This window comes from Cebus imitator, unplaced genomic scaffold (genome assembly GCF_001604975.1).
Source record: "Cebus imitator isolate Cc_AM_T3 unplaced genomic scaffold, Cebus_imitator-1.0 Scaffold65, whole genome shotgun sequence".
Classification (NCBI taxonomy): Eukaryota; Metazoa; Chordata; class Mammalia; order Primates; family Cebidae; genus Cebus; species Cebus imitator.
Window position 1 is genome coordinate 4820476 of NW_016107380.1, and position 23728 is coordinate 4844203.

At 42.0% G+C, this 23728-nt stretch overlaps 1 protein-coding gene, 1 non-coding gene and 1 pseudogene across 2 annotated transcripts in view; 1 reads left to right on the plus strand and 2 right to left on the minus strand.

Moving 5' to 3' along the window:
* The window catches only part of ECT2L (epithelial cell transforming 2 like), a 99776-nt gene that overhangs the window by 34328 nt on the left and 41720 nt on the right, over positions 1-23728 (minus strand). The window contains 5 exon segments of the mRNA XM_037739208.1: positions 3202-3384; positions 5510-5602; positions 15284-15412; positions 18626-18791; positions 23229-23367. Of these exon segments, the coding sequence (XP_037595136.1) occupies positions 3202-3384; positions 5510-5602; positions 15284-15412; positions 18626-18791; positions 23229-23367 (710 nt within the window).
* LOC119471604 lies at positions 9432-9536 on the plus strand. The gene has a single exon (XR_005200667.1). It is a non-coding gene; the product is annotated as a U6 spliceosomal RNA (small nuclear RNA).
* LOC108305686 lies at positions 19422-20549 on the minus strand (annotated as a pseudogene).

Sequence of the window (23728 nt, forward strand, 5' to 3'; positions counted from 1 at the left end):
TGGAGTCTTGTTCTTGTCACCCAGGCTAGAGTGCAGTGGTGCTATCTGGGCTCACTGCAACCCCCGCCTCCCGGGTTCAAGCAATTCTTCTGCCTCAGCCTCCCAAGTAGCCATGCCCGGCTAATTTTTTTTTTTTTTTTTGTAGTTTTAACAGAGATAGGGTTTCATCATGTTGGCCAGGCTGGTCTCAAACTCCTGACCTCAAGTGATCTGCCAACCTCGTCCTCCCAAAGTGCTGGGATTACAGGCGTGAGCCACTGCGCCTGGCCAATTTTTTAACTTTTTGTAGAGCTAGAGTCTTTCTATGTTTCCCAGCTGGTCTCAAACTCTTGGCCTCAAGCAATTTGCCCACCTCAGCCTCCCAAAGCATTGGGACTACGGACATGAGCCACCATACTGGACCCACAGTTGTTTTTTAGTGGATAAAAATGCAAAGAATAGCAGTTAAAAATTCTATTACACCATGAAGATTTCTACTATGATAAAATATAAAATGAACCAAAGTAATTTAAATGTCTAGCATATAAAAAGTGCCTACTCTGGCAAAACTGATATTGAATGAAATGTATAAATTGGACAATAAGGAGACAACACAAGAAAAGGAACTCAGTAAGTTTAAATATTAGACTCTCAATCCTACCAAAAGTTCCTCCATATTCCCCTTTATCTTTGTGCTCAAACAGACAATTTTTTTTTTTTTTTTTTTGAGACAGGATCTCACTCTGTCGCCCAGGCTGGAATGCAATGACGCGACCTTGGCTTACTGCAACCTCTTCCTCCCCAGCTCAAGCAATTCTCATGCTTCAGCCTCCTCGATAGCACATGTCACTGTGCCCAGCTAACTTTTATATTTTTCTGTGGAGACACTGTTTTGCCACGTTGCCCAGGCTGGTCTCAAACTCCTAAGCCACCTATCTTGGCTTCCCAAAGTGCTTTTGGGATTACAGGCATGAGCCACCATACCAGGCTTCAAATATATAAATATTTTAAAGTCCAAAGTAACATGCAAACATACATACACAGAAATCTGTTAATTTTTAAAATATTTTTAACACCATGCGGTTATATAAAATATCGTTTTTCCATTGACTTCTCACTGTCTACATATATTATATTGGGGAAGCTGAGGCAGGAAGATAGCTTGAACTTGAGTTCTAGGCTGCAGTGAGCTATGACTGTGCTGCTGCACTCCAGCCTGGGTGACAGAGTGAGAGCCCGTCTCTAAAAAAAACAAAACACACAAAATTATATCTTTAAAAAGTTTACCTTTCCAATTTTCTTTCTAGTCCTTAATATCTAGGAAAGAACTAGGAGAGCCAGGTGTGGTGGCTCATGCCTGTAGTCCTAGCACTTTGAGAGGCCGAGGCAGGTGATCACTTGAGGTCAGGAGTTCGAGACCAACCTGGCCAACGTGGTGAAACCCAGTCTCTACTAAAAATACAAAAATTAGGCTGGACACCAGTGGCTTGTGCCTGTAATCCCAGCACTTTGGGAGGCCAAGATGGGTGGATCACTTCAGGTCAGGAGTTCGAGACCAGCCTGGCCAACATGGTGAAACTCCGCCTCCACTAGAAATACAGAAATTAGCAGCATGTGGTGGTGGATGCCTGTAATCCCAGCTACTTGGAAGGCTGAGGCAGGAGAATTGCTTGAACCTGGGAGGCAGAGGTTGCAGTGAGCCGAGATTGTACCACTGCACTGCAGCCTGGGCAACAGAGCGAGACTCCATTAAAAAAAAAATTAGCCTGGTGTGGTGGCGTGTGCCTGTAATCCCAGTTACTTGGGATGCTGAGGCAGGAGAATCCCTTGAACCCAGGATGGGGAGGTTGCAGTGAGCCGAGATCACACTGTTACTCTCCAGCCTAGGGGTCAAGAGAGAAACTCCATCTCAAAAAAAAAAAAAAAAAAACACAAGTAGGAGAAATAATTTCTCCCTGTTTATAACTTCATAACTATTTTTAAATGGTTGAACACCTCCTAAATGTGACAGAGTGGGTAGGACAAATTAGCAGGAAGGCAAATCCCTGTTTGGGAGGCATTTATGTAAAGAGATGTAGGACATACATTGACAGATAAGATATCTGCATGCATGCTTGTGTGTTGCAGCTGTTGTGTAGATGGTAACTATGTAAACAGACCTTACATATGGAACTGGGCAGAGGAAAAGAAGAAAGGCATAGGTACAGGATGATTTGATTGATATGGTGTTTTAGTCAGGTGGGAAGTATTAGGGGAAAAATTGAATAGATATTAATAGTTGCAGATGAGAAAAGGGAAAGCTTTTTACCCACAGGGTGAAATATACTTAATTTTAAAGAATGGACTACTTTAGTAAAGATGCAAAGTTGAGGCAGTAAGTTGTTTTCAAAGGGCTCTGCTGTGGTCATTCATTCGATTATGGGGATGGGGTGTGAATGGAAAAATTCATTCAGCTGTGTGCAGTAGGCTTAGCAAAGGCCCATGGAACCCATCACTAAATTATATATTTTATATAGAAAATAAATATAACTTAAATTGTAGAAGAATTTATGTAATAAGTGCTGGGGTTTAAGAGGTGCTTAACTTTGAGAGCAAATTCTCGTGGGGAAAGTACACAGCTCTCTGGCTTAGCAAACAGCAAATTGTGTCTAGGCAAATAATTGACAAACAAGAATTAATAAGGTGGTAATTTTTTTTTTTTTTTTTTGAGCCACAGTATTACTCTGTTGCCCAGGTTGGAGTTGAGTGGCACCGTATTTGCTCACTGCAACGTCCGTCCCCTGGGTTCAAGCAATTCTCCTGCCTTATCTTCCCGAGTATCTGGGATTACAGGTGCCCACCACTACACCCAGCTTATATATATATATTAGTAGAGACAGGGTTTCACCATGTTGGCCAGGCTGGTCTCGAACTCCTGACCTCAGGTGATCCACCTGCCTCGGCCTCCCAAAGTTCTGGAATTACAGGAGTGAGCCACAGCGCCCTGCTCAAGGTGGTAAAATTTTAAAATAAGAACCAGCTTCAACATTTTGAACGTGAGTATATTTGCTCTTAGGGGGTATTCATTATATTTGAAAGGCAATGTGAGCAACCTAGGAGATAAAGTTTTACTGAAATGTTCAAGAGTTAAATTTTACTTGCGCCATAACTAAACTTGTATTCACTTGGGATATGAAGGTAACTTCATAATTAACCTGCAACAGAAGTAGGGGGACTGCTTACCTATCATCCTGCCACTGATGCTCTTCTGCAGTTCCTTGAAGAGAGGACACAACTGCTTCCTTACCCCTTTCAAGGTGTCTTCTAGGAAGTCTGTGAAGCTGGACCATGTCTGTAGCTTCGATTCGCTGAAGTAGATGGAAGAGGGGGCCTTTCCCCATTGGGCTCCCAGCTAATCACTAAGAACTGACATGATTTTCCTCTGTTATTCCTGCAGGTTTGAGCTCAAATGAAAGAATTCTATGTCTTGTTTAAATTACAACAGAAACTTGGTTGCATTTGTATTGAGTTTATTATCGTTTCTCATTAGAAGACTAAGAAAAACACCCATCCTCTGTTTTCAAAGGTAAAGTTAGAAACTCAAAAAGGATTCAATTAATCATTTCAAATGCATCTCTACTCTTTGATAGATGAGGCTGACATACTCCATTCAAAGTTTAAAAAAACAGCTGCTGGACTATGCATTGGGAAGCTGAGCAGTCACCTAAGGAAGAATGCACTGCTTTACCTTTCCAGTCTAAAAGTGAAAACACAAGAAATCCCATGGTACACGGCTTCCCCATTAAACCATTGAAAGGCAACCTCGTCATGGCCAAATCTATATGTTTCTTAAATTATGTCAAACTGCTACCTTGCTGTACAAATCATCTTTGTGACTATAGCAGGTGCTTACAGAAAGTTTCTCTTCTTAAAAAGCAATTACTGCTGAGGTGGGCAGATCACAAGGTCAGGAGATCGCGATCATCCTAACACAATAAAAGCTGTCTCTACTAAAAATGCAAAAAATTAGCTGGATGTGGTGGCACACACCTGTAGTCCTAGCTACTTGGGAGGCTGAGGCAGGAGAATCACTTGAACCTGGGAGGCAGAAATTGCCACGAGCTGAGAGACTCTGTCTCAAAAAAAAAAGCAATTACTGGATGATGCAGTGGTATGTTAAATTCAATTTTCTGTCCTGAATGGAGAGAGAGCTTTGTTTGCTTTGTTTCCTCTACTTTTTATAGAGGAAAAGATAGATGTGAAAAGCTTCATAACATGTTTTTGTTTTTGTTTGAGACCAAGTCTTGCTCTGTCACCCAGGCTGGAGTATAGTGGCGTGATCTCAACTCACGGCAACCTCTGCCTCCCGGGTTCAAGCAATTCTCGTGCCTCAGCCTCCCCAGTAGTTGGGATTACAGATGCGTGCCACTACTGCCTGACTAAATTTTGTATTTTTAGTAGACACTGGGTTTCACCATGTTGGCCAGGCTGGTCTTGAACTCCTGACCTCAGATGATCTGCTCAACTTGATCTCCCAAAGTGCTGAGATTATAGGTGTGAGCCACTGCATCTGGCCACAACATTTTTTTAAAAATAAGGAGAATGAGAAGAAGAGAGGAGGAAAGGAGGATAAACAGGAGAAAGGGAAGGCAGAGGAGGAGAAAAAGAAGAAAACCTGTCCCCTATTACCAGCAACAGTGGCTATGCCCTGCTATGCTCTGCAAGGCCAGTTCCTCTCTCCACAGAGCCAAATATGCTATCATTTGGTGATATTGCCATATTAACTAAAATCAGCAAGTGACCTCGGCAAAACTGTATTACGTCAATGCACTTTGTTATATCTACAAAGAATTTTTTCCCTTACCAGTTTCACAATCATACCGGTTTTCCCAAATTCTAAAAGGCCCTTGGCATTTAGGAGTAGAGAAGCAATGATTTATACAGTTTCTACATCCCTCTCAGCCCTTGTTGATAGGAATCAAGGGTGTGTTCAAGGGGAAAATGACTGGCCTCAGTGTAACAAAGCAATTTGGTTCTCTTGGTGGTCAGCCTGTGTTACATTTTAATCCAAATTTGCAGCGTTAGTATCTAAATGAAAGTTTGCTTTCAGGTGTATTTTCTCTGATCGTTTTTCCTCCCAGATAATGCTACTGAAATGGAAACTAAGCAAGCCTCTTTGCCATCTCTTCGGAGCTACAATTTATTTTTCCAAATAAAACCATATTGACTATATTTTACTAAGAAAAGTACTTCTTTGTACTTATTCTTTTTCTAGATTAGCAACTTTACTTAACTGTTAAAGATTATGTTTTCAACAGAGTTTTTGCAAATGAAGGATTGAGGCAAATATGTACAATAAATAATCTTCTAAGCAAATGACTGAACAATATGAGATTACCTAGTTTGGGAAGTAATGGCATTCCTTCAGGGGAGGAATGAAAGGGAGTAATAATATCAGCCGTACCAGTACTATTAACTGGATTTTGTCCTTTGGTGGTCCTGGAGTTGGCCTGTGTTTTTGAACATGGCTGTCAGCTCCCGTAACACTTACTGTGCTGGTAAGAGCCAGTGGCAATCCCAGTGGGGGCCGTAAAGAACGTTCCAGTTAGTTGAGACAGCTGAGAAAGAACTTCAGTTCCTGCCTCTGCATAGTCAAAAATACTTTCGTTAGTTTACTCGTATGTTTTGCCATGGAACATGATATAATTTGGATATCTGTTCCCTCCAAATCTCATGTTGAAATTGAATCCCCAGTGTCAGAGGTGGGGCCCGCAGGTGGTATTTGGATCATGGGGTCAGATCCTTCCTGAATGGCTTGTGCCATCCCCTTAGTGATGAGTGAGTTCTCACCCTGAGTTCACACAACATCTGGTTGTTTAAAAGTGTGTGGCACCTCCTCCCTCTCTCGTTCTCGCTCTTGCCATGTGACACACCAGCTGCCCCTTCACCTTCTGCCATGATTATAAGCTCCCTGAGGCCTCACCAGAAGCCAAGCAGATGCCAGTACTGTGGTTGCTACACAGCCTGAAGAACCGTGAAGTAATTAAAACTCTTTTCTTTATAAATTGCCCATCCTCAGGTATTTCTTTATAGCACTACAAGAACAGACTAATACAGAACAGTTAAATATTACTTAGGGGCCCTAGAGAGGTAGTCAAGAAAGGCCACTAGCAGCTCATCTTCTATTCAGATCTCTCCACTGAACAGTTCATGAACACTTTATAGTTCACGCCTAAATACCGAAGGTGAAACAGTCTGAAGACGAAACAACAGGATGTGGAAGGAGGACATGGAGTTTGAACTGGGGCTTATTCCAGATTTGGAATACTCCGCCTAAAGATAGAGAAAAATCTATATATATTTTCTGAAATAGTCTCACTTAAAGGAGGAGTCTCATTGTGAGAGGACAGATTTTAAAAGCTTAAAGATGGAATATGATGGTTAAAATTTAGCCCCTCCCATGGGCAAAGACTTCATGACTAAAACACCAAAAGCAATGGCAACAAAAGCCGGAATCCACAAGCGGGATCTAATTAAACTAAGGAGTTCCTGCACAGCAAAGAAACTATCATCAGAGTGAACAGGCAACCTACAGAATGGGAGAAAATTTTTGCAATCTACCCATCTGACACACGTCTAATATTACAAGGAACTTAAACAAATTTACAAGAACTGCCCACAATCACATCAAAAAGTGGGCAAAGGATGTGAACAGACACTTCTCAAAAGGAGACATTCATGCCAGCAACAAACATGAAGAAAAAAAGCTCATCATCACTGGTCATTAGAGAAATGCAAATCAAAACCACAATAAGACACCATCTCATACCAGTTAGAATGGTGATTATTAAAAAGTCAGGAAACAACAGATGCTGGCGAGGCCGTGGAGTAATAGGAATGCTTTTACACTGTTGGTGGGAGTGTAAATTAGTTCAACCATCATGGAAGATAGTGTGGTGATTCCTCAAAGATCTAGAACCAGAAATACCATTTGACCCCACAATCCCATTACTGGGTATATATCCAAAGGATTATAAATCATTCTACTATAAAGATACATGCACATGCATGTTTGTTGCAGCACAATTTACAATAGCAAAGACTTGGAACCAACCTAAATGCCCATCAATGATAGACTGGATAAAGAAAATGTGGCACAGATGCACCATGGAATACTAGGCAGCCATAAAAAAGAATGAGTTCATGTCCTTTGCAGGGACATGGATGAGGCTAGAAACCATCATCCTCAGCAAACTAATATAGGAACAGAAAATCAAACACCGCATGTTCTCACTCATAAGTGGGAGTTGAACAATGAGAACTCATGGATACACAGAGGGGAACATCATACACTGGGACCTGTTGTGGGGTAGGGAGAAAGGGGAGAGAGGGCATTAGGACAAATAGCTAATGCATGCAGGGCTTAAAACCTAGATGATGGGTTGATAGGTGTAGCAAACCACCATGGCACACGTATACCTATATAACAAACCTACACACACTGCACTTGTAACCAGGAACTTAAGAAAAAAAGCCGGGCACGGTGGCTCAAGCCTGTAATCCCAGCACTTTGGGAGGCTAAGGTGGGTGGATCACAAGGTCAAGAGATCAAGACCATCCTGGTCAACATGGTGAAACCCCATCTCTACTAAAAATACAAAACATTAGTTGGGCATGGTGGCGCGTGCCTGTAATCCCAGCTACTCAGGAGGCTGAGGCAGGAGAATTGCCTGAACCCAGGAGGTGGAGGTTGCGGTGAGCCGAGATCGCGCCATTGCACTCCAGCCTGGGTAACAACAGTGAAACTCCGTCTCAAAAAAAAAGAAAAAGAAAAAATAGTCCCTTCAGTGACACAACATATAGATTGAATTATTAATTCAGCATACAGATTGAATTACTTGGAATGAAATGGGTAATATATTTTAACTATTTGTGGTCCAAGAATAAATAGAGACTCCAAAATGCTTCAATTACTGCATGAAGCAGGGTGACAGCAGCTGAAAGTTTGGATGTCTCTCACTTACTGATATCTCTCACTGATGTCTCTCACATACTGATGTATCTTACATACTGATGTCTCTCACTGATGTCTCTCACTTACTGATGTCTATAGTACTTTTATTGACAAATTAATCAATGGAATCAAATACAGAGTCCAAAAGTGAACTTACACATACATAATTGATAGATTTCAACAAAGGTGCAAATGAAATTCATTGGAAAAAGGATATTAGTTATAAGGAGTGGTGATGAAACAGCCATATGTTAAAAAAAAAATTAACCTCTATCCATATCTCATGTATTACATTCAAAAAATAGTCAAGTGGATCACAGACTTAAAAGTCAAACTTAAAACTATAAATCATTTAAAAAAAACATAGGAGAAAATCTTAGTGGCCTTTGGTTAGGTAAATAGTTTTTAGATATGATGTAAAAGCATGATCTATACAGGAACACTTGACGTATTTGATTTCATCAAAACTAAGAACTATGCCTCAGGCCAGGTGCAGTGGCTCATGCCTGTAATACCAGCACTTTAGGAGGCCGAGGTGGGCAGATCACCTGAGGTGAGGGGTTCAAGACCAGCCTGGCCAACATGCTGAAACCCTGTCTCTAAAAATACAAAAAAATTGGCCGGACATGGTGGCAGACACTTGTAATCCTGTAATCCCAGCTACTCAGGAGGCTGAAGCAGGAGAATCACTTGAACCCAGGAGGCAGAGGTTGCAGTGAGCCGAGATCACACAATTGCACTCTAGCCTGGGCAACAAGAGCGAAACTCCGTCTCAGAAAAAGGAACTGTGCTTTAAAAGAAACTCTTTAGTGAAGGAAAATATGTCATAGACTGGAGAAAACATTTGCAAATTATGTATCCAGTAAATATAAAAAGTTTTCAAAAGCTGAATAAGAAAACAACTCAGTTTTTAAGATGGGCAAAAGAATGGCAAATAAGCATATGAAAAGAACTTGAGCCTCCTTAGTCATTAGGAAAATGCAAATGAAAACCACAATGAGATACCACCACACACCCACCTGAATGGCTAAAATTAAAAAGATTGACTATACCAAGTGTTAGAATGATAGGCAACTGGAGTTCTCAGATACTGCTTGTGAAAATGTAAAAAGGTAAAGTCACTTTGGAAATCAGTTTAGCTGGTGTTTTTATAAAGTTAAACATACAGCTACGTATAACCTTGCCACTCTACGTCCAGGAAATCATCCAAGAGAAATGAAAGCATAAGTTCATAGCAGCTTTATTTGTAAAAGCAGAAACCAGAAAGAGCTCAAATATCTATCAACAAATTAATGGATAAACAAATTGTGGTATATGTCTACAATGTAATAATTCCCAGTAGTAAAAAGGAGATATTGATACATACATCAGATAGCTAAATCTAAAATAATGATTGAGTAAAGAAAGTCAGACAGAGAATACATGCTGTATGATGCCATTTATAGAAGACTAGGCCAGTGCTCACATAAGCAGAGCATATGCTAAAATTGGAACAATACAGAGAAGATTAGTATGGCCTCTGCACAAGCATGACATGTAAATTTTTGAATTATTACATATTAGGCCGGGCGTGATGGCTCACGCTTATAATCAAAGCACTTTGGAGGCCAAGGCGGGCGGATCACCTGAGGTCGGGAGTTCAAGACCAGCCTGACCAACACGGTGAAACCCCATCTTGAAAAAAAAAAGAAAAAAAGAATTATTTCATATTAAAAAAGAAAAAAGGAAGGCCAGGCGTCGTGGTGGCTCACACCTGTAATCCCAGCACTTTGGGAGGCTGAGGCAGCCAGATCATGAGGTCAGGTGACTGAGATCATCCTGACCAACATGGTGAAATCCTGTCTCTACTAAAAATACAAAATTAGCTGTGTGTGGTGGCGCATGCCTGTAATCCCAGCTACTTGGGAGGCTGAGGCAGAAGAATTGCTTGAACCCAGGAGGCGGAGGTTGCAGTGAGCTGAGATCGTGCCATTGCACTCCAGCCTGGGCAACAAGAGTAAAACTCCATCTCAGAGAAAAAAAAGAAAGAAAGAAAAAAAAAAAAGGAAAATCAGGTGGGATGGCGCATACCTGTGATCCTACCAGGCTGAGGAAGGAGAATTGCTTAAGCCTAGGAGCTCAAGACCAGCCTGGGAAACGTAGGGAGACCCTGTCTCTATTAAAAATTTAAAAAATTAGCCAGGTGTGGTGTTGTGTGCCTGAAGTCCCAGCTACTCAGGAGGCTGAGGTGGGAGGATTGCTCGACCCCAGGAAGTTGAGGCTGCACTGAGCTGTGATTTCACTACTGCACCCCAGCCTGGGCAACAAAGCAGACCCTGTCTCAAAAAAAAAAGGAAAATTCTAGAAGATGACAACTAATATATATGAAATAAAGATCAGTGGTTGCTCAGTTTGGGGGTGGGGAGAAGCAGGAGAGAGAAATTACAGAATTACAGAATGGCATGAGGAAACTCTTGGGGTTAATGAATATGTTCATTTTCTGGATTTTTTTCATGGTCTCATGGGGTAGGCATATATCTGTCAAAATTTAGTCAATTGTACACTTTAATTATGTACAGTTTATTGTGTATTAATTATATTTCAATAATGCTGTTTAAAAATGTTTTTAATGCCAAAAAGAATAAGTATTAGATTCTTAGATTTTTGGCTTATGCAATAACTGTTGAATGATGATATTTTTACTGAGGAATTTGGGGCAGGGGTAGGTTTGGTGCTGGGGAGGCAATCAAGGGTTTGATTTAACTTTGAGATGTCTATTAGACATGAAAATTAAACATCCAGTATGAAGATAGTAAGTGGGAATTCGATATGAATCTGCAGCTCAGAGATTTCAGCATTGGAGACATAAATTTGGGAGTCCTCAGCATAAAAATTATGTGTATAGTCGTTGATATGGTTTGGCTGTGTCCCCACCCAAAATCTCATCTTGAATTGTAATAATCCTCACGTGTCAAGGGTGGGAGCAGGTGGAGATAATTTCATTAAGGGGCACTCTCCCCCATCCTCTTATTGTGATCATGAGTGAGTTCTCACGAGATCTGATGGTTTTATAAGTGGCTTCCTCCTTTGCTGGGCTCTCATTCTTCTCCCGCCTGCCACCACGTGAAGAAGTTGCTTCCCCTTTTGCCATTATTGTGAATTTCCTGAGGCTTTCCAGCCATGCAGAACTGTGAGTCAATTAAATCTCTTTCCTTTACAAATTACCCAGCCGCGGGCAGTTATTTATAGCAGTGTGAGAACGGACTAATACGCATCGGAAAATGAGACTGGCTAGTGGGGAGAGTGCATATGTGGAAAAGGAGAGAGGCTAGGATCAGGCCCTGGGGAATATTTAAGGATCTTGCAGAGAAAGAAGAGCCTGCAAAGGAGACTGAGAAGAGGGCACTGAGGCAGGAGGAAACAGGGAGAGTGTGCTATTAGGGACACCAAGAGAAGGAGCATTTCCAGAAGGGGCTTTCCTCTGCATCAGATGCTTCCAAGAAGTCAAAGGTCAAAGTGAGGTGGGAATGGAGCAGGGACCGCTGGATTTGAGCACCTGGAAGTCACTTACAGTCTTCCAAAAGCATTGTCAGTAGAGACGAACCAGTTGGAGGAGCTTGAGGAGAGAGTAGGAGGTAAGGAAGGAAGGCCTGGCAGCAGCATCAACATCACCTGGAAACTTGTTAGAAAGGAAAATTCTTCAGGCCCACCCCAGACTTAACTGAGTCTGAAACTCGAGGTGGGACCCAGCAATGTGTAGTTTAACCAGCCCTCCCGTGATACGGATGCGTGCTCAAGTCTTGTCCAATTAAAAAGCGGTGAGGGAAAGTTTATTGTCCTTTTTTTTTTTTTTTTTTTTAAGACGGGAGATACTACAGGTGTTCCTGATTTGATAGAAACAGCCCAATAAAGAGAGAAATGAGGCCACAGGAGAGGATTGGATGTAGAGAAGTGTGGAGAAGATGAAAGGCAATGGGGTGGATTCCAAGTACAGCATCTGATCTCGTGTGGGCAGGGGTGCTTCTTCCATCTGGGCAGAAGGGAAGACAGAATAAAAAGTAAGAGGTAGAGCTGGTGGTGAATTGGATGGTGGGAGGACAATTAGGGAGTTTCCGTGTGATTCAGTTTTCTTAGGGAAGTAAAAGGTGAGGTCAAAGCTGAGAGACAGGGTTATTGAAAGGCTGTCTAAAGAGAAGAGATAAAATTGTCATCTCTAAGAGTGTGAAAATGAATTTACCAAGGAAATGTGGGAGGATGGTCATCAGTGTTGCATCAGAATTTGACAGTTACGTCACCAAAGTAAAGTGACCAATCAGAGCAGTTGTATCACTTATTCCAACAGTCTTTTAACTGCTCTAGTACCCACAGGTAGAGCCTGTGCAGAGAGTTGTGTTTTAACCAACACTGGGATTTAGCCAAAAAACGGAGAAAACGAAGTTCAGATTCTTTGCCAGGGAGTGGTAATAAAGTTGGGCCATTAAATCCAAGTTTAACAAGGGAGCAAAAAATGAAGATGTGTTGATAGTGAAAAAGTTGGAGTGTGTAGACTGGAGGTCTTAGACAAGGAGCTGCTATGGTGGGGTTATTTGAGGACATGATTTGAAAATGGTTCTCAAAGGTAAAAGTTTGAAATCAAGATTTTAGGGGTAATACAGCTACTGGGCTGACAAGCCTAAGAGGGATGCCTGAAGTGGTGGAAAAGAAGTATTTGGACTGAGAAGTCCGTGATTTTTGATGCATCCAGGTGGATATTACATTTGATGAGAATTTTGGGGCCCAGAATGGCGACAGGAAGTCTATTTTTTGAGTGTCATTAAGTTTCACTTGAGACGATTTTTATGTCACCAAACCCACTGTTCTTTTCTTCCTTTATTCTTATTCTGCCTTCAATACTTTCCCAAGTCCTTTCTTCTACTCCACTTAAAATATTTGCTTTGTTCTTATTATAAAAGTAATATTAGTTCATTACAGGAAATTGAGGCAAACAAAAGAAATTTTTTAAAAGGGAGAAAAAAAGAAAGGAAAACTCACTTATAAGTGAGTTTTCGACAACTAGTGTTGATACCTTGGTATACATCCTTCCAAATCTTTTTCTATAAATACATACACCACCTCATACATATGCATGTTTTAAACAACGAGATCACACCATCCACACCCTTTATAACCTAGTCTTTTAAAACCAATTTCAAAAGTAGAAAAAACATAAAACACATCTAGAAACAGATGTTGTTAATATTTTGGTATATTTCCTCCTTCATTTTTTTTTTTTTTTTTTTTTGTTTTTCTGTTTTGTTTTGTTTTTTTGAGACGGAGTTTCGCTCTTGTTACCCAGGCTGGAGTGCAATGGCGCGATCTCGGCTCACCGCAACCTCCGCCTCCTGGGTTCAGGCAATTCTCCTGCCTCAGCCTCCTGAGTAGCTGGGGTTACAGGCATGCGCCACCATGCCCAGCTAATTTTTGTATTTTTAGTAGAGATGGGGTTTCACCATGTTGACCAGGATGGTCTCGAGCTCTTGACCTCGTGATCCACCCGCCTCGGCCTCCCACAGTGCTGGGATTACAGGCGTAAGCCACCGCGCCCGGCCCCTCCTTCATTTTTCTATGCATATTTTTTTTTTCTGGGGTGGAGTCTCTGTCACCCAGGCTGGAGTGCAGTGACACGATCTCAGCTCACTGCAGACTCCACGTCCCAGGTTCAAGCGATTCTCCTGTCTCACCCTCCCAAGTAGCTGGGATTACAGGCACCCACCACCATGCCTGGCTATTTTTTCTATTTTTAGCAGAGATGGGGTTTTGCCATATTGGCCAGGCTAGTCTCAAACTCCTAAATTCAGTTTATCCTCCCATCTTGGCTTCCCAAAGTCCTGGGATTACAGGTGTGAGCCACCGTGCCTGGCCAGCATATTTTCTACACAGCTGAGATTTAAGAAATATATATTTGTATATAATTGGAATAACTTGGTAAAATTATTTACACATTTAAAAAAATTCTTTCCCATCCTTTTTTGGTTTTTTCCTGTCCCCTGGTTGAAGCCTGCCAGGGCCTTGCTTTGCACATGTTGAACAGTCCACTGAAATCTGAGGAGTAGAAAGAATTTTAAAACTCACAGTTCCCCAAGGATGGCTAACAGCAACAACAAAAAGAAAACAGTGTGAGAAAATTTAATTTCACACTCCCCCGCTCTGCCTGGTAAAACATCGCCCATGAATGCAGAACTTTTATTGAATAGATCTCCAAAGGGTGAATTTGACTTAATGCTGCTGGAGTTTCTCTTCAAGCCTAGAAATCAACTTTGAATCACAGTTGCTGATCCTAGACAGGCAGGCACTTATAAAATGATACCAGCAACCTCAATCATCATTAGCCGTACTCATCTTTACAGAGCACTTCACTGTTTTTAATATTATCTAAGAATTTACACTATTTTTAGTATTTAAATATTTATGCCATCTTGATTTTCACCTTAGCATATTTAAGATACGCTAAGGTTGGCTGGGTGTGGTGGTTCACGTGTAATCCCAGCACTTTGGGAGGCCGAGGTGGGTGGATCACGATTCACGTGTAATCCCAGCACTTTGGGAGGCCGAGGTGGGTGGATCACGAGGTCAGGAGTTTGAGGCCAGCCTGGCCAGCATGGTGAGACCCCCGCCTCTATTAAATATACAAAAAATTTGCCAGGCATGGTATTGTGCGCCTGTAGTCCCAGCTACTTGAGAGGCTGAAGCAGGAGAATTGCTGGAACCTGGGAAGCGAAGGTTGCAGTGAGCCAGGTTTGCGCCACTGCACTCCAGCCTGGGTGAAAGAGTGAGACGTCATCTCAAAAAAAAAAAAAAAAAAAGATACGCTAAGGTACTGTTGTTCTATCATATGAGCAAATGGAGGTCCACAAGTTTGCCTAATGCCGCAAAGCTAAACAATGACATGGATGGGACTCAAGTTCAGGTTCTTGGTCACCAAAGTTCATGCCTACTCCAGGTTCAGAAGGCGGCAGGGGGTGTTTTCTCAGATTGAATGATTATGGTTCCTATGATGGTCAGGCACCTTCCCTTATATCCTGGAGGCTGGTTTTATTGTGTTTTCCAGGATAAATATAAATCATGCTGGGTCTTGCCATTTAGGGACTGTATTTCTGCAGACACAGGTCACTCTCATCACTATCCCTCACTCCTACATTCCTGAAATACCTGGATATGGGAAGTATAAAGAAAAAAGATATTGAAGAGCAAAATGTGACTGAATCATTTGGCCCAGGGGCACTTCAGTAATTTACAACATGTCCTCATGAAGTGGCATTGGCCGCTGTCTCTCTATAAGATGTCTGAGCTGACCTGATGCTCCAAGAGGTGCGAAGAAGTCCACGTGGCCCCCTTCTTTTTCAGTGGCCACGTAGCTTCCTAATTTCTCCCAGAAATCTCTCACTTCAGGCTTCAGTAAATTTTTAACACCAATTTTATACCCTGAGGAAAAAAAAATCAAAATGTCATGTTACTTTGTGACATAATCCTGAACAGAAATTATTAGCAGTTTGTGAAAATGTAAGCACAAAATCAAAACGCCATCTGCCTTAAGACCAAGATACCCGAGGCAGCTCTGCTTCCTCCTGCACCATCCTTCACGTCCTGGGTACATTGGACACTGTGCACTCAGGTCTACGACACTGTATTTCTCCCTCCGCTATGCAGCAGGGTAAGATACCACATGCACGCCGGGTTTAGGGTGGCTGGCCAGAAAGTCCTGGAATTTTGCAACCAAGTTCCGAAATGTTTCCCATGATTGTCAATCAAAAAATAAGTAGTACAGAGCAGAAGTAAGGCTCCCAGAGATGTTAAACATCAATGGAAACTCTCCTTTTCTCTCACTTTCCGACATTTCTGTGTGATGATTCCACTAAGCTTCATGGGTCTGGACCCAATTCTAAAGGAATCCTGGAAACTCCACAATCCTAGGCTCCGGTGATGAAATGAAAACAGGCACAGAATTCTGGTGTTTCATTCCCTCCCACTGGGAAGCCTAGATATTTTCTAAATAGCTAGAAAGGACTTTTTCACGCGACAGAGTAGCAAACTTTGTTTTGATGTTGATTTTAAAGCCAAAGCTTTTGGGAAAACACCACAATTATATCAAAGGAAACTGGTTGTTTGAGGTATTTTGTTATTGTTACTGCTGCTTAAAAAAAACAGAATAAGGACCCGGCACAGTGGCTCACGCCTGTAATCCCAGCACTTTAGGAGGCCGAGGTGGGTGGATCACAAGGTCAGGAGTTCAAGACCAGCCTGGCCAATATGGTGAAACCCCATCTCTACTAAAAATATAAAAATTAGCTGAGCGTCGTGGCGCGCGCCTGTAGTCCCAGCTACTCGGGAGGCTGAGGCAAAAGAATTGCTTGAACCAAGGAGGTGGAGGTTGCCGTGAGCCGAGATTGTGCCACTGCACTCCAGCCTGGGTGACAGAGCAAGACTCCATCTCAACAAAACAAAACAAAACAAAACAAAAAACGAGAATAGAGAAAAGGCAGAGTTTGAAAACTTTCTTACCTGGAGAACATAAAGGCAGAAATCAAGAAACCCTAATAGGACATTCCACATGAGATAAACTTACTCCAACTGTATAAACTTGCCAATATCTCTGCACCATTTAGAGAAGAGTTACCATGTAATTAATTGTAAATTTAAACCCCAGATAAATAGTATCTGTGCTTTACTTTGGGAGGACATAGAAAACTGATATGGAACACAACTTGCCCCAGGCAAAGGTAAGCTAAACAAGGAAAACCAGAAGTAAGGTTAAGTGAAACAAAAGGCAATTCATTTCTGCCAATGAGAAATTTCACTGAAACTTTCCAAGTACATGAAGTCCCAGCCACAGAGATGGCAAGTTGATGGATGACTCAGGGACTCAGTCTGCATTTTGCTGGTTTACTCCAGCCATATCCGGGACCATCTTATTCCTTCTCTCCCCTCAACCCACAATAATGGAAGATTTCATTTGAGTAAGTTTTAAAAACAATTTTACTTTAAGTATAAAAAAGGAAGAATGCAAGTTATAAGAAAAAGAAACTAGAAGTTTACTTCTAAAACATTCGTCATCTCTTTCCCCCAAAAAAGGGTGACAACTGAGGTTTGTTTTGGCAGGGGAGGTGGGAGGATTGGTGGATTTTTTTTTTTTTTTAGATAGGGTTTTTCTCTGTAGCCCAGGCTGGAGTGCAGAGGCTCAATGGCTCACTGCAACATCTGCCTCCCTCCCCCTCCCGCCCCGGTATCCAGGGATCCTCCCACCTCAGCCTTCCAAGGAGTAGCTGGGACTACAGGTGTGTGCCATCAAAGCCAGCTATTTTTTTTGTATTTTTTTGTAGAGACAGGGTTTTGCCATGTTGTCCAAGCTGGTATGGGTTCCTGGGCTCAAGAGAGCCACCTACCTCAGCCTCCCAAAATGTTGGGATTGCAGGCGTGAGCCGCCATGCTCCACCCCATTGAGGTTTTTGATAGCTGCCCTGTACCAAGTTGCTGGTATCAGCCATTCCTTTCCTTTGTAGTGTAAGTCAAGTAGGAATATAATAAACGTTGTTAGTGTACACTAATTTACAGATCTTGGTATTTGCTATTAAAATTGCTGTACTTCCATCAAACTTAAAACTTTTGTGCATCAAAGCATACAATCAACAGAGTGAAAACAAAGCCTATGGAATGGGAGAAAATATTTGCAAATCATATATTTGATAATGGGTTAATATCTGGAATATATGAACTCCTATAACTCAACAGTGAAAAAACTCAATTTTTAAAAATGTGCGAAGGACTTGAACAGACATTTCTCTAAAGAAGGTATTCCAAATGGCCAAAAAGCATATGAAAAGATGCTTGACATCACTAATCATCAGATAAATGCAAATCAAAACCACAATGAGATACTACATCCATTAGAATGGCTACTGTTTTAAAAAGAAGGCCAGGCACGGTGGCTCACACCTGTAATCCCAGCACATTGGGGGCTGAGATGGAAGGATTGCTTGAGGCTAGGAGTTCCAGACCAGCCTGGGCAATAGAGTAGGATCTCATCTCTAAAAAGTTAAAATAGAAATTAGCTTGATATGATTGTATGCATCAGCTGCTTAGGACACTGAGGACAAATCACTTGAGCTCAGGAGTTTGAGGCTGCCCTGAGCTATGATCATACCAGTGCACTTCACATTAGGCAACAGAGCAAGACTCTGTCTCAAAAAAAAAAAAAAACCAACAGGCTGGGTATGGTGGTTCACACCTGTAATCCCAGCACTTTGAGAGGCTAAGGCAGGAGAATCACTTGAGCCCAGGAGTTTGAGACCAGCGTGGGCAACAGGGAAAACCCCCATCTCTAGAAAAAATACAAAAATTAGCTCATTGTGGTGGCACATGCCTGTGGTTCCAGCTGCTCGGGAGGCTGAAGTAGGTGGATCACTTGAACTTGGAAAGTCCAGGCTCCAGTGAGCCACGATCACACCACTGTACTCCAGCCTGGGTGACAGAGCAAGACCCTGAATCAAAAAAGAAAAAAAAGCTTCACTTTGTTCATAAAGCCCAAATCAATACATCTTAGCAACTTGGAACTGAAACAGTCCTCCGAAAGTCCCACTGTGGACAAACGCTGCATAGCACGAAGTTGCATGGTTGTTTGTCACCAATGCCTGGGTCTACCTTGGAGTAAATTGATTTCTCTGCTATCTCCATCGCTAAATATTCCCATGCTCTGTGCCTTCTGCCCATCCAGAGCTTTTTCTATGAGGTAAAGTAGGCTCTCCAAGGTTACGCTGTGTTCGTATACCACAGAAACGACACCAGCCTTCACGCTCTCCACCACCATCTGGAAAATGAAACCAAAGCTGTGGGTGCTGAGACCCACTATTTTGGAATATTTATTAATGAAAGAAATAGAATGGATACAAAATATGCCATGATTTCTAAAGAATTTTCAGAGATTATGGAAGAAGATAAGCTTCCTCTTTCCTTGGTTTCTGTTAAAATTAGTTTATTTCTAATTATAAGAGGAGAAAATTACCCATGTAATTCCACTCAGAAATAAATACTATTAACAATTCGGGCCAGGCGCGGTGACTCATGCCTGTAATCCCAGCACTCTGGGAGGCCGAGGCGGTCAGATCACAAAGTCAAGAGATTGAGACCATTCTGGCCAACAGGGTGAAACCCCGTCTCTACTAAAAATACAAAAATTAGTTGGGTGTGGTGGCATGTGCCTGTAATCCCAGCTACTCGGAGAGCTGAGGCAGGAGAATCACTGAACCTGGGATGTGGAGGTTGCAGTGAGCTGAGAGGTCACCACTGCATTCCAGCCTGGGCAGCAGAGCGAGACTCCATCCCCCCCAAAAAAATATTAGATTATTTTCTTCCAACCTTTTTATCTTTGTGTACACCATGCACAAAGACATATAAATAACCTTTTCTTTTCTTTTTGCTGTCCATAGTTTACTGTCTTTATCTGAAAAATCCTCATAGGAAAGTGTTTGGTTTATCTATCAGCAGCCCGCTCCTGAGCTCTGAGGAAGCTTGCCGCCTTTAGAGCTACGTGGTCTTTCTTCTGAGCAAGGGACATTTTGCACCGGTTCCACCTCTTCTCTTTAACTTCTTTCTTGGGCTTCTTTTCATAGACTGGATTCTCTCGTGTAGCAGCGTGAGCTTTCTTACACTTCTCCTCCATCATGTCTGGAGTCACGCTGTTCTTTATGCATTGAGAGAACTGTTTCCAGCATCTTCATCTTCCATTAAGTAGCGCATGTAATCTGCAACGTTCTGGCCCATGATATGCTTCTGGTGTATTTCTGCATTAAATTTCCTACTTTCAGAATCATAACCAGAGCATGGTTTGGTACTGTGAGTGATAGACAAGCCTCCATCCACAGCTCCCTTCAGGGCACCAAAAACTTTATTGCCAGTGGTAGTTCTCGCAAGGCCTGCATCCAAATAGCAGATAAAGGCACCTGGCTGACCATCAATGCTTTTCACATTGTATTCATCACCAGTTACCTCCACTTGGCCTTCATAGATCTTGTCCATGCCAAGCCCATTGAGAAGCCTGCGGGCCAGCAGCAGGCCAGTACAATATGCTGCAGCAGAATTTGTCAGGCCAACCTTCATACCATATTTTGGCAGTTCATGTGCTTATGCTGTGCAGACTATCACATCCCCCTCTATAGGGGAATAAGCAATCTGACAAATGATATATCTGTTTGTCACATGAATTATCCTGTATGTGGGTGTGTTGCATTTATTTTTAACTTGTATCACCAAGCGTTTCCCAGCATAGTAATCACTTCTTTTACCCTCTGGTCGTCTTCTAAATTTCACCTGGTATTTCTTAAAGTAGGCCTTATTCTTTTTTTTTTTTTGAAATGGAGTTTCACTCTTGTTGTCCAGGCTAGAGTGCAATGGCACAATCTCGGCTCACCACAACCTCAGCCTCAGCCTCCTGAGTAGCTGTGATTACACGCATGTGCCACCCCGCCCGGCTAAATTAGTTTGTATTTTTAGTAGAGACGGGGTTTCACCATGTTGACCAGGATGGTCTCAATCTCTTGACCTCATGAACAACTTCAACAAACCCCATCCTGCAAAACGAGACCTGTATACGCGGCTCGAGAGAGACCTGCAGGCCCAGCAGTGCTAGGGGGCAGAAAGGATAAATAACTTTTGAAAAGTAATAGAAGCCAAGCACGGTGGCTCACACCTGTAATCCCAGCACTCTGAGAGGCCAAGGCTGGCAGATCACTTGAGCTCAGGAGTTTGAGACCAGCCTGGGCAACATGGTGAAACCCGTCTCCATAAAAAATACAAAAATTAGGTGGGTGTGGTGGTGGTGGTGTTCGCCTGTAGTCCCAGCAATCCTCCTGCCTTGACCTCCCAGCTTGTTGGGATTATAGGTGTGAGCCACCATACCCAGCCAGCATGATGCACTGTTAAGCATTGGGGAAACTATGGCCCACATGGAGATCAAGGCTCTGATCTTGCTTTCATGTGGATCCACTGAGCTCACCAGTTGTCAGTGATTAGGGCTGACTCCTAAATGCCCAGAAAAAGTGAGTTCATATCTTGAAAGGAGCCATTTTATTACAAATAGAAACTTTTCTAAGTAAATGTCCCTATGTGTGCATATTAATACATACAGGTACACGTGTATACATACATATACACCCACATATATAAATACTATTATCTTCCAAAGTCTTCTTTGTACTTCCTTTAAATTTATATTATTCATATTAAAATTAAAATCTGTAACTTCATATTATTCATATAAAATTAAAATCTATAACTTCATTATAGAGAAAGCATATTTTAGTTTAATGGTACCTTAATTAAATCATAAAACAGGATTTCTGACATTCTTCTTTTGTGAGATGGTGGTTACATAGTACTATTAAATTATTTGAGAATTCCAGAGAAGTTTTAAAGTAATTCTTAATCAGTATGCTCCTTTTTTGGATTAAGTGCAACAAATTCAAAAATTTATTGGACATGCACACTGATACGGTTTGGCTTTGTGTTCCCACCCGAATCTCATCTTGATTTGTAATCCCCATTATCCCCATGTGTCAAGGGACGGAACTGGTGGGAGGTGATTAGATCACAAGGGCGGTTTCCCCCATGCTGTTCTCGTGACACTGAGTGAGTTTTCATGAGATCTGATGGTTTCATAAGTGTCTGGCATTTCTCTTGCTCATTCTCTCTCCTGCTGTCATATGAAGAAGGTCCTTGCTTTCCCTTAGCCTTCTGCCATGATTGTAAGTTTCCTGAGGCCTCCCCAGCCATGTGAAACTGTGAGTCAATTAAATCTCTTTCCTTTGTAAATTACCCAGCCTTGAGTATTTCTTTATAGAAGTACGAGAACAGACTAATACACAGACACACTCACAAATGCTCAGACACACAGAGATCCACACGTAGCATCAATGGGTGAAGCTAAGAGTGTTGAAATTTTAGGATTTTAGGTTCTAGTGTTTGAAACTTTGACACTGAGTAAATTGTCACCTCTCAAAAGGCTTCAGTTAAAAGTCTGAGCCTTTAATACTTTTCCAAATAATTTCGATTTATGATTACCTTCATTAATTCTGACTTTAAAAACTATTTCGGGTCTATACATTTTCACTTAGATGATTTTATTTATGTTTAATTTACTTTATTTAATTTATTTTATTTTATTTTAGACAGTCTCACTCTGTCACCCAGGCTGGAGTACAGTAGCCTGATCTTAGGTCAGTGCAACCTCCGCCTCCTAGGTTCAAGCAATTCTCATGCCTCAGCCTCCTGAGTAACTGGGACTACAGGCCCGTGCCACCACACTTAAGCTATTTTTTTGTACTTTTAGTAGAGATGGGTTTTGGCCATATTGGCCAGGCTGGTTTTGAACTCCTGATCTCAGGTGATCCACCTACCTTGACCTCCCAAAGTGCCGGGATTACAGACGTGAGCCACTGTACCTGGGCTTTAATTTTCTTTTTTCCTTTTTTTTAAAAAAAATTTTTTTTTTATTTATTTATTTTTAAATTTTGTTATAGACAGGGTTTCACCATGTTGGTCAGGCTGGTCTTGAACTCCTGACCTCAGGTGATCCACCCACCTTGGCCTCCAAAGTGCTTGGATTACAGGTGTGAGCCACCATGCCCAGCTTAAAATGAAGATTTTTCTTTTTTTCTTTTTTTTTTTTTTTCTTTTGAGACAGTCTTGCTCTGTCACCAGGCACTAGGCTGGAGTGCAGTGGCATGATCTCAGCTTACTGCAACCTCCACCTCCCGGGTTCAAGCAATTCTCCTGCCTCAGCCTCCCGAGTAGCTGGGACTACAGGCACGTGCCATCACACCCAGCTAATTTTTGTATTTTTAGTAGAGACAGGGTTTTCACCATGTTGGCCAGGATGGTCTCGATCTCTTGACCTCGTGATCTGCCCTCCTTGGCCTCCCAAAGTTCTGGGATTATAGGCGTGAGCCACCGCGCCCAGCTTTTTTTTTTTTTTTTTTAATAGAAACAGTCTCACTCTGTTGCCCGGGCTGGAGTGCGGTGGTGTGATCACAGCTCACTGCAGCCTCTGCCTCCTGGGCTCCAGTGATCCTCCCACTTCAACCTCCCAAGTAGCTGGGACTACTGGTATGTGCCACCACACCTGGCTTGATTTTCCTTTTAGAAGTTGAATCATTTTTCATACACATGGTGGCCAAAAGACTGTCACACACCCTCTAGTCTAGATTAAAACAACCAATCAGGACAGGACTGGTCTCATAACATACTCTACCTCATATGCAGGAATCCGAGAGGATATTAATATGAAGTGTGGCCGGAGAGCACATGAAGAGCTGTCATCATTTTTATATACTCCATGCCAATTTTTCTTTGATAATAAAGGGTAGGAATGGCTTCCAGAAATATTGCTTCTAAGGAGAAAAAGGAAATACATGAAGTTTTAATTTTCTTTTACCTTGAGTTTTGGTAAGTGAGCAGCATATGTGCTCTGGGCATCAGCTCTACTCTGCAAGGCATGTGGCCTCCATGCCTTAGCTTCTCCCTGTGTTTTGAGGGGCCAGTAGCAAATGGAGCTCCTGGGTGGGGTAGGCCAAATCTGCTCTCTGAGCCTCTCCTCTGCACATGTGGGATGCAACAGTCTCTTGGAACTTACTTAGCTCATACTGGGCACTTAAATGAATGTAATGACATATTTGGGAGTTCAAAAGATATTTAAAAAGTAGCTGAGAGATTTTGAATTTCCTTCTAGGCCTCAGTTTTTCCTGAATAATC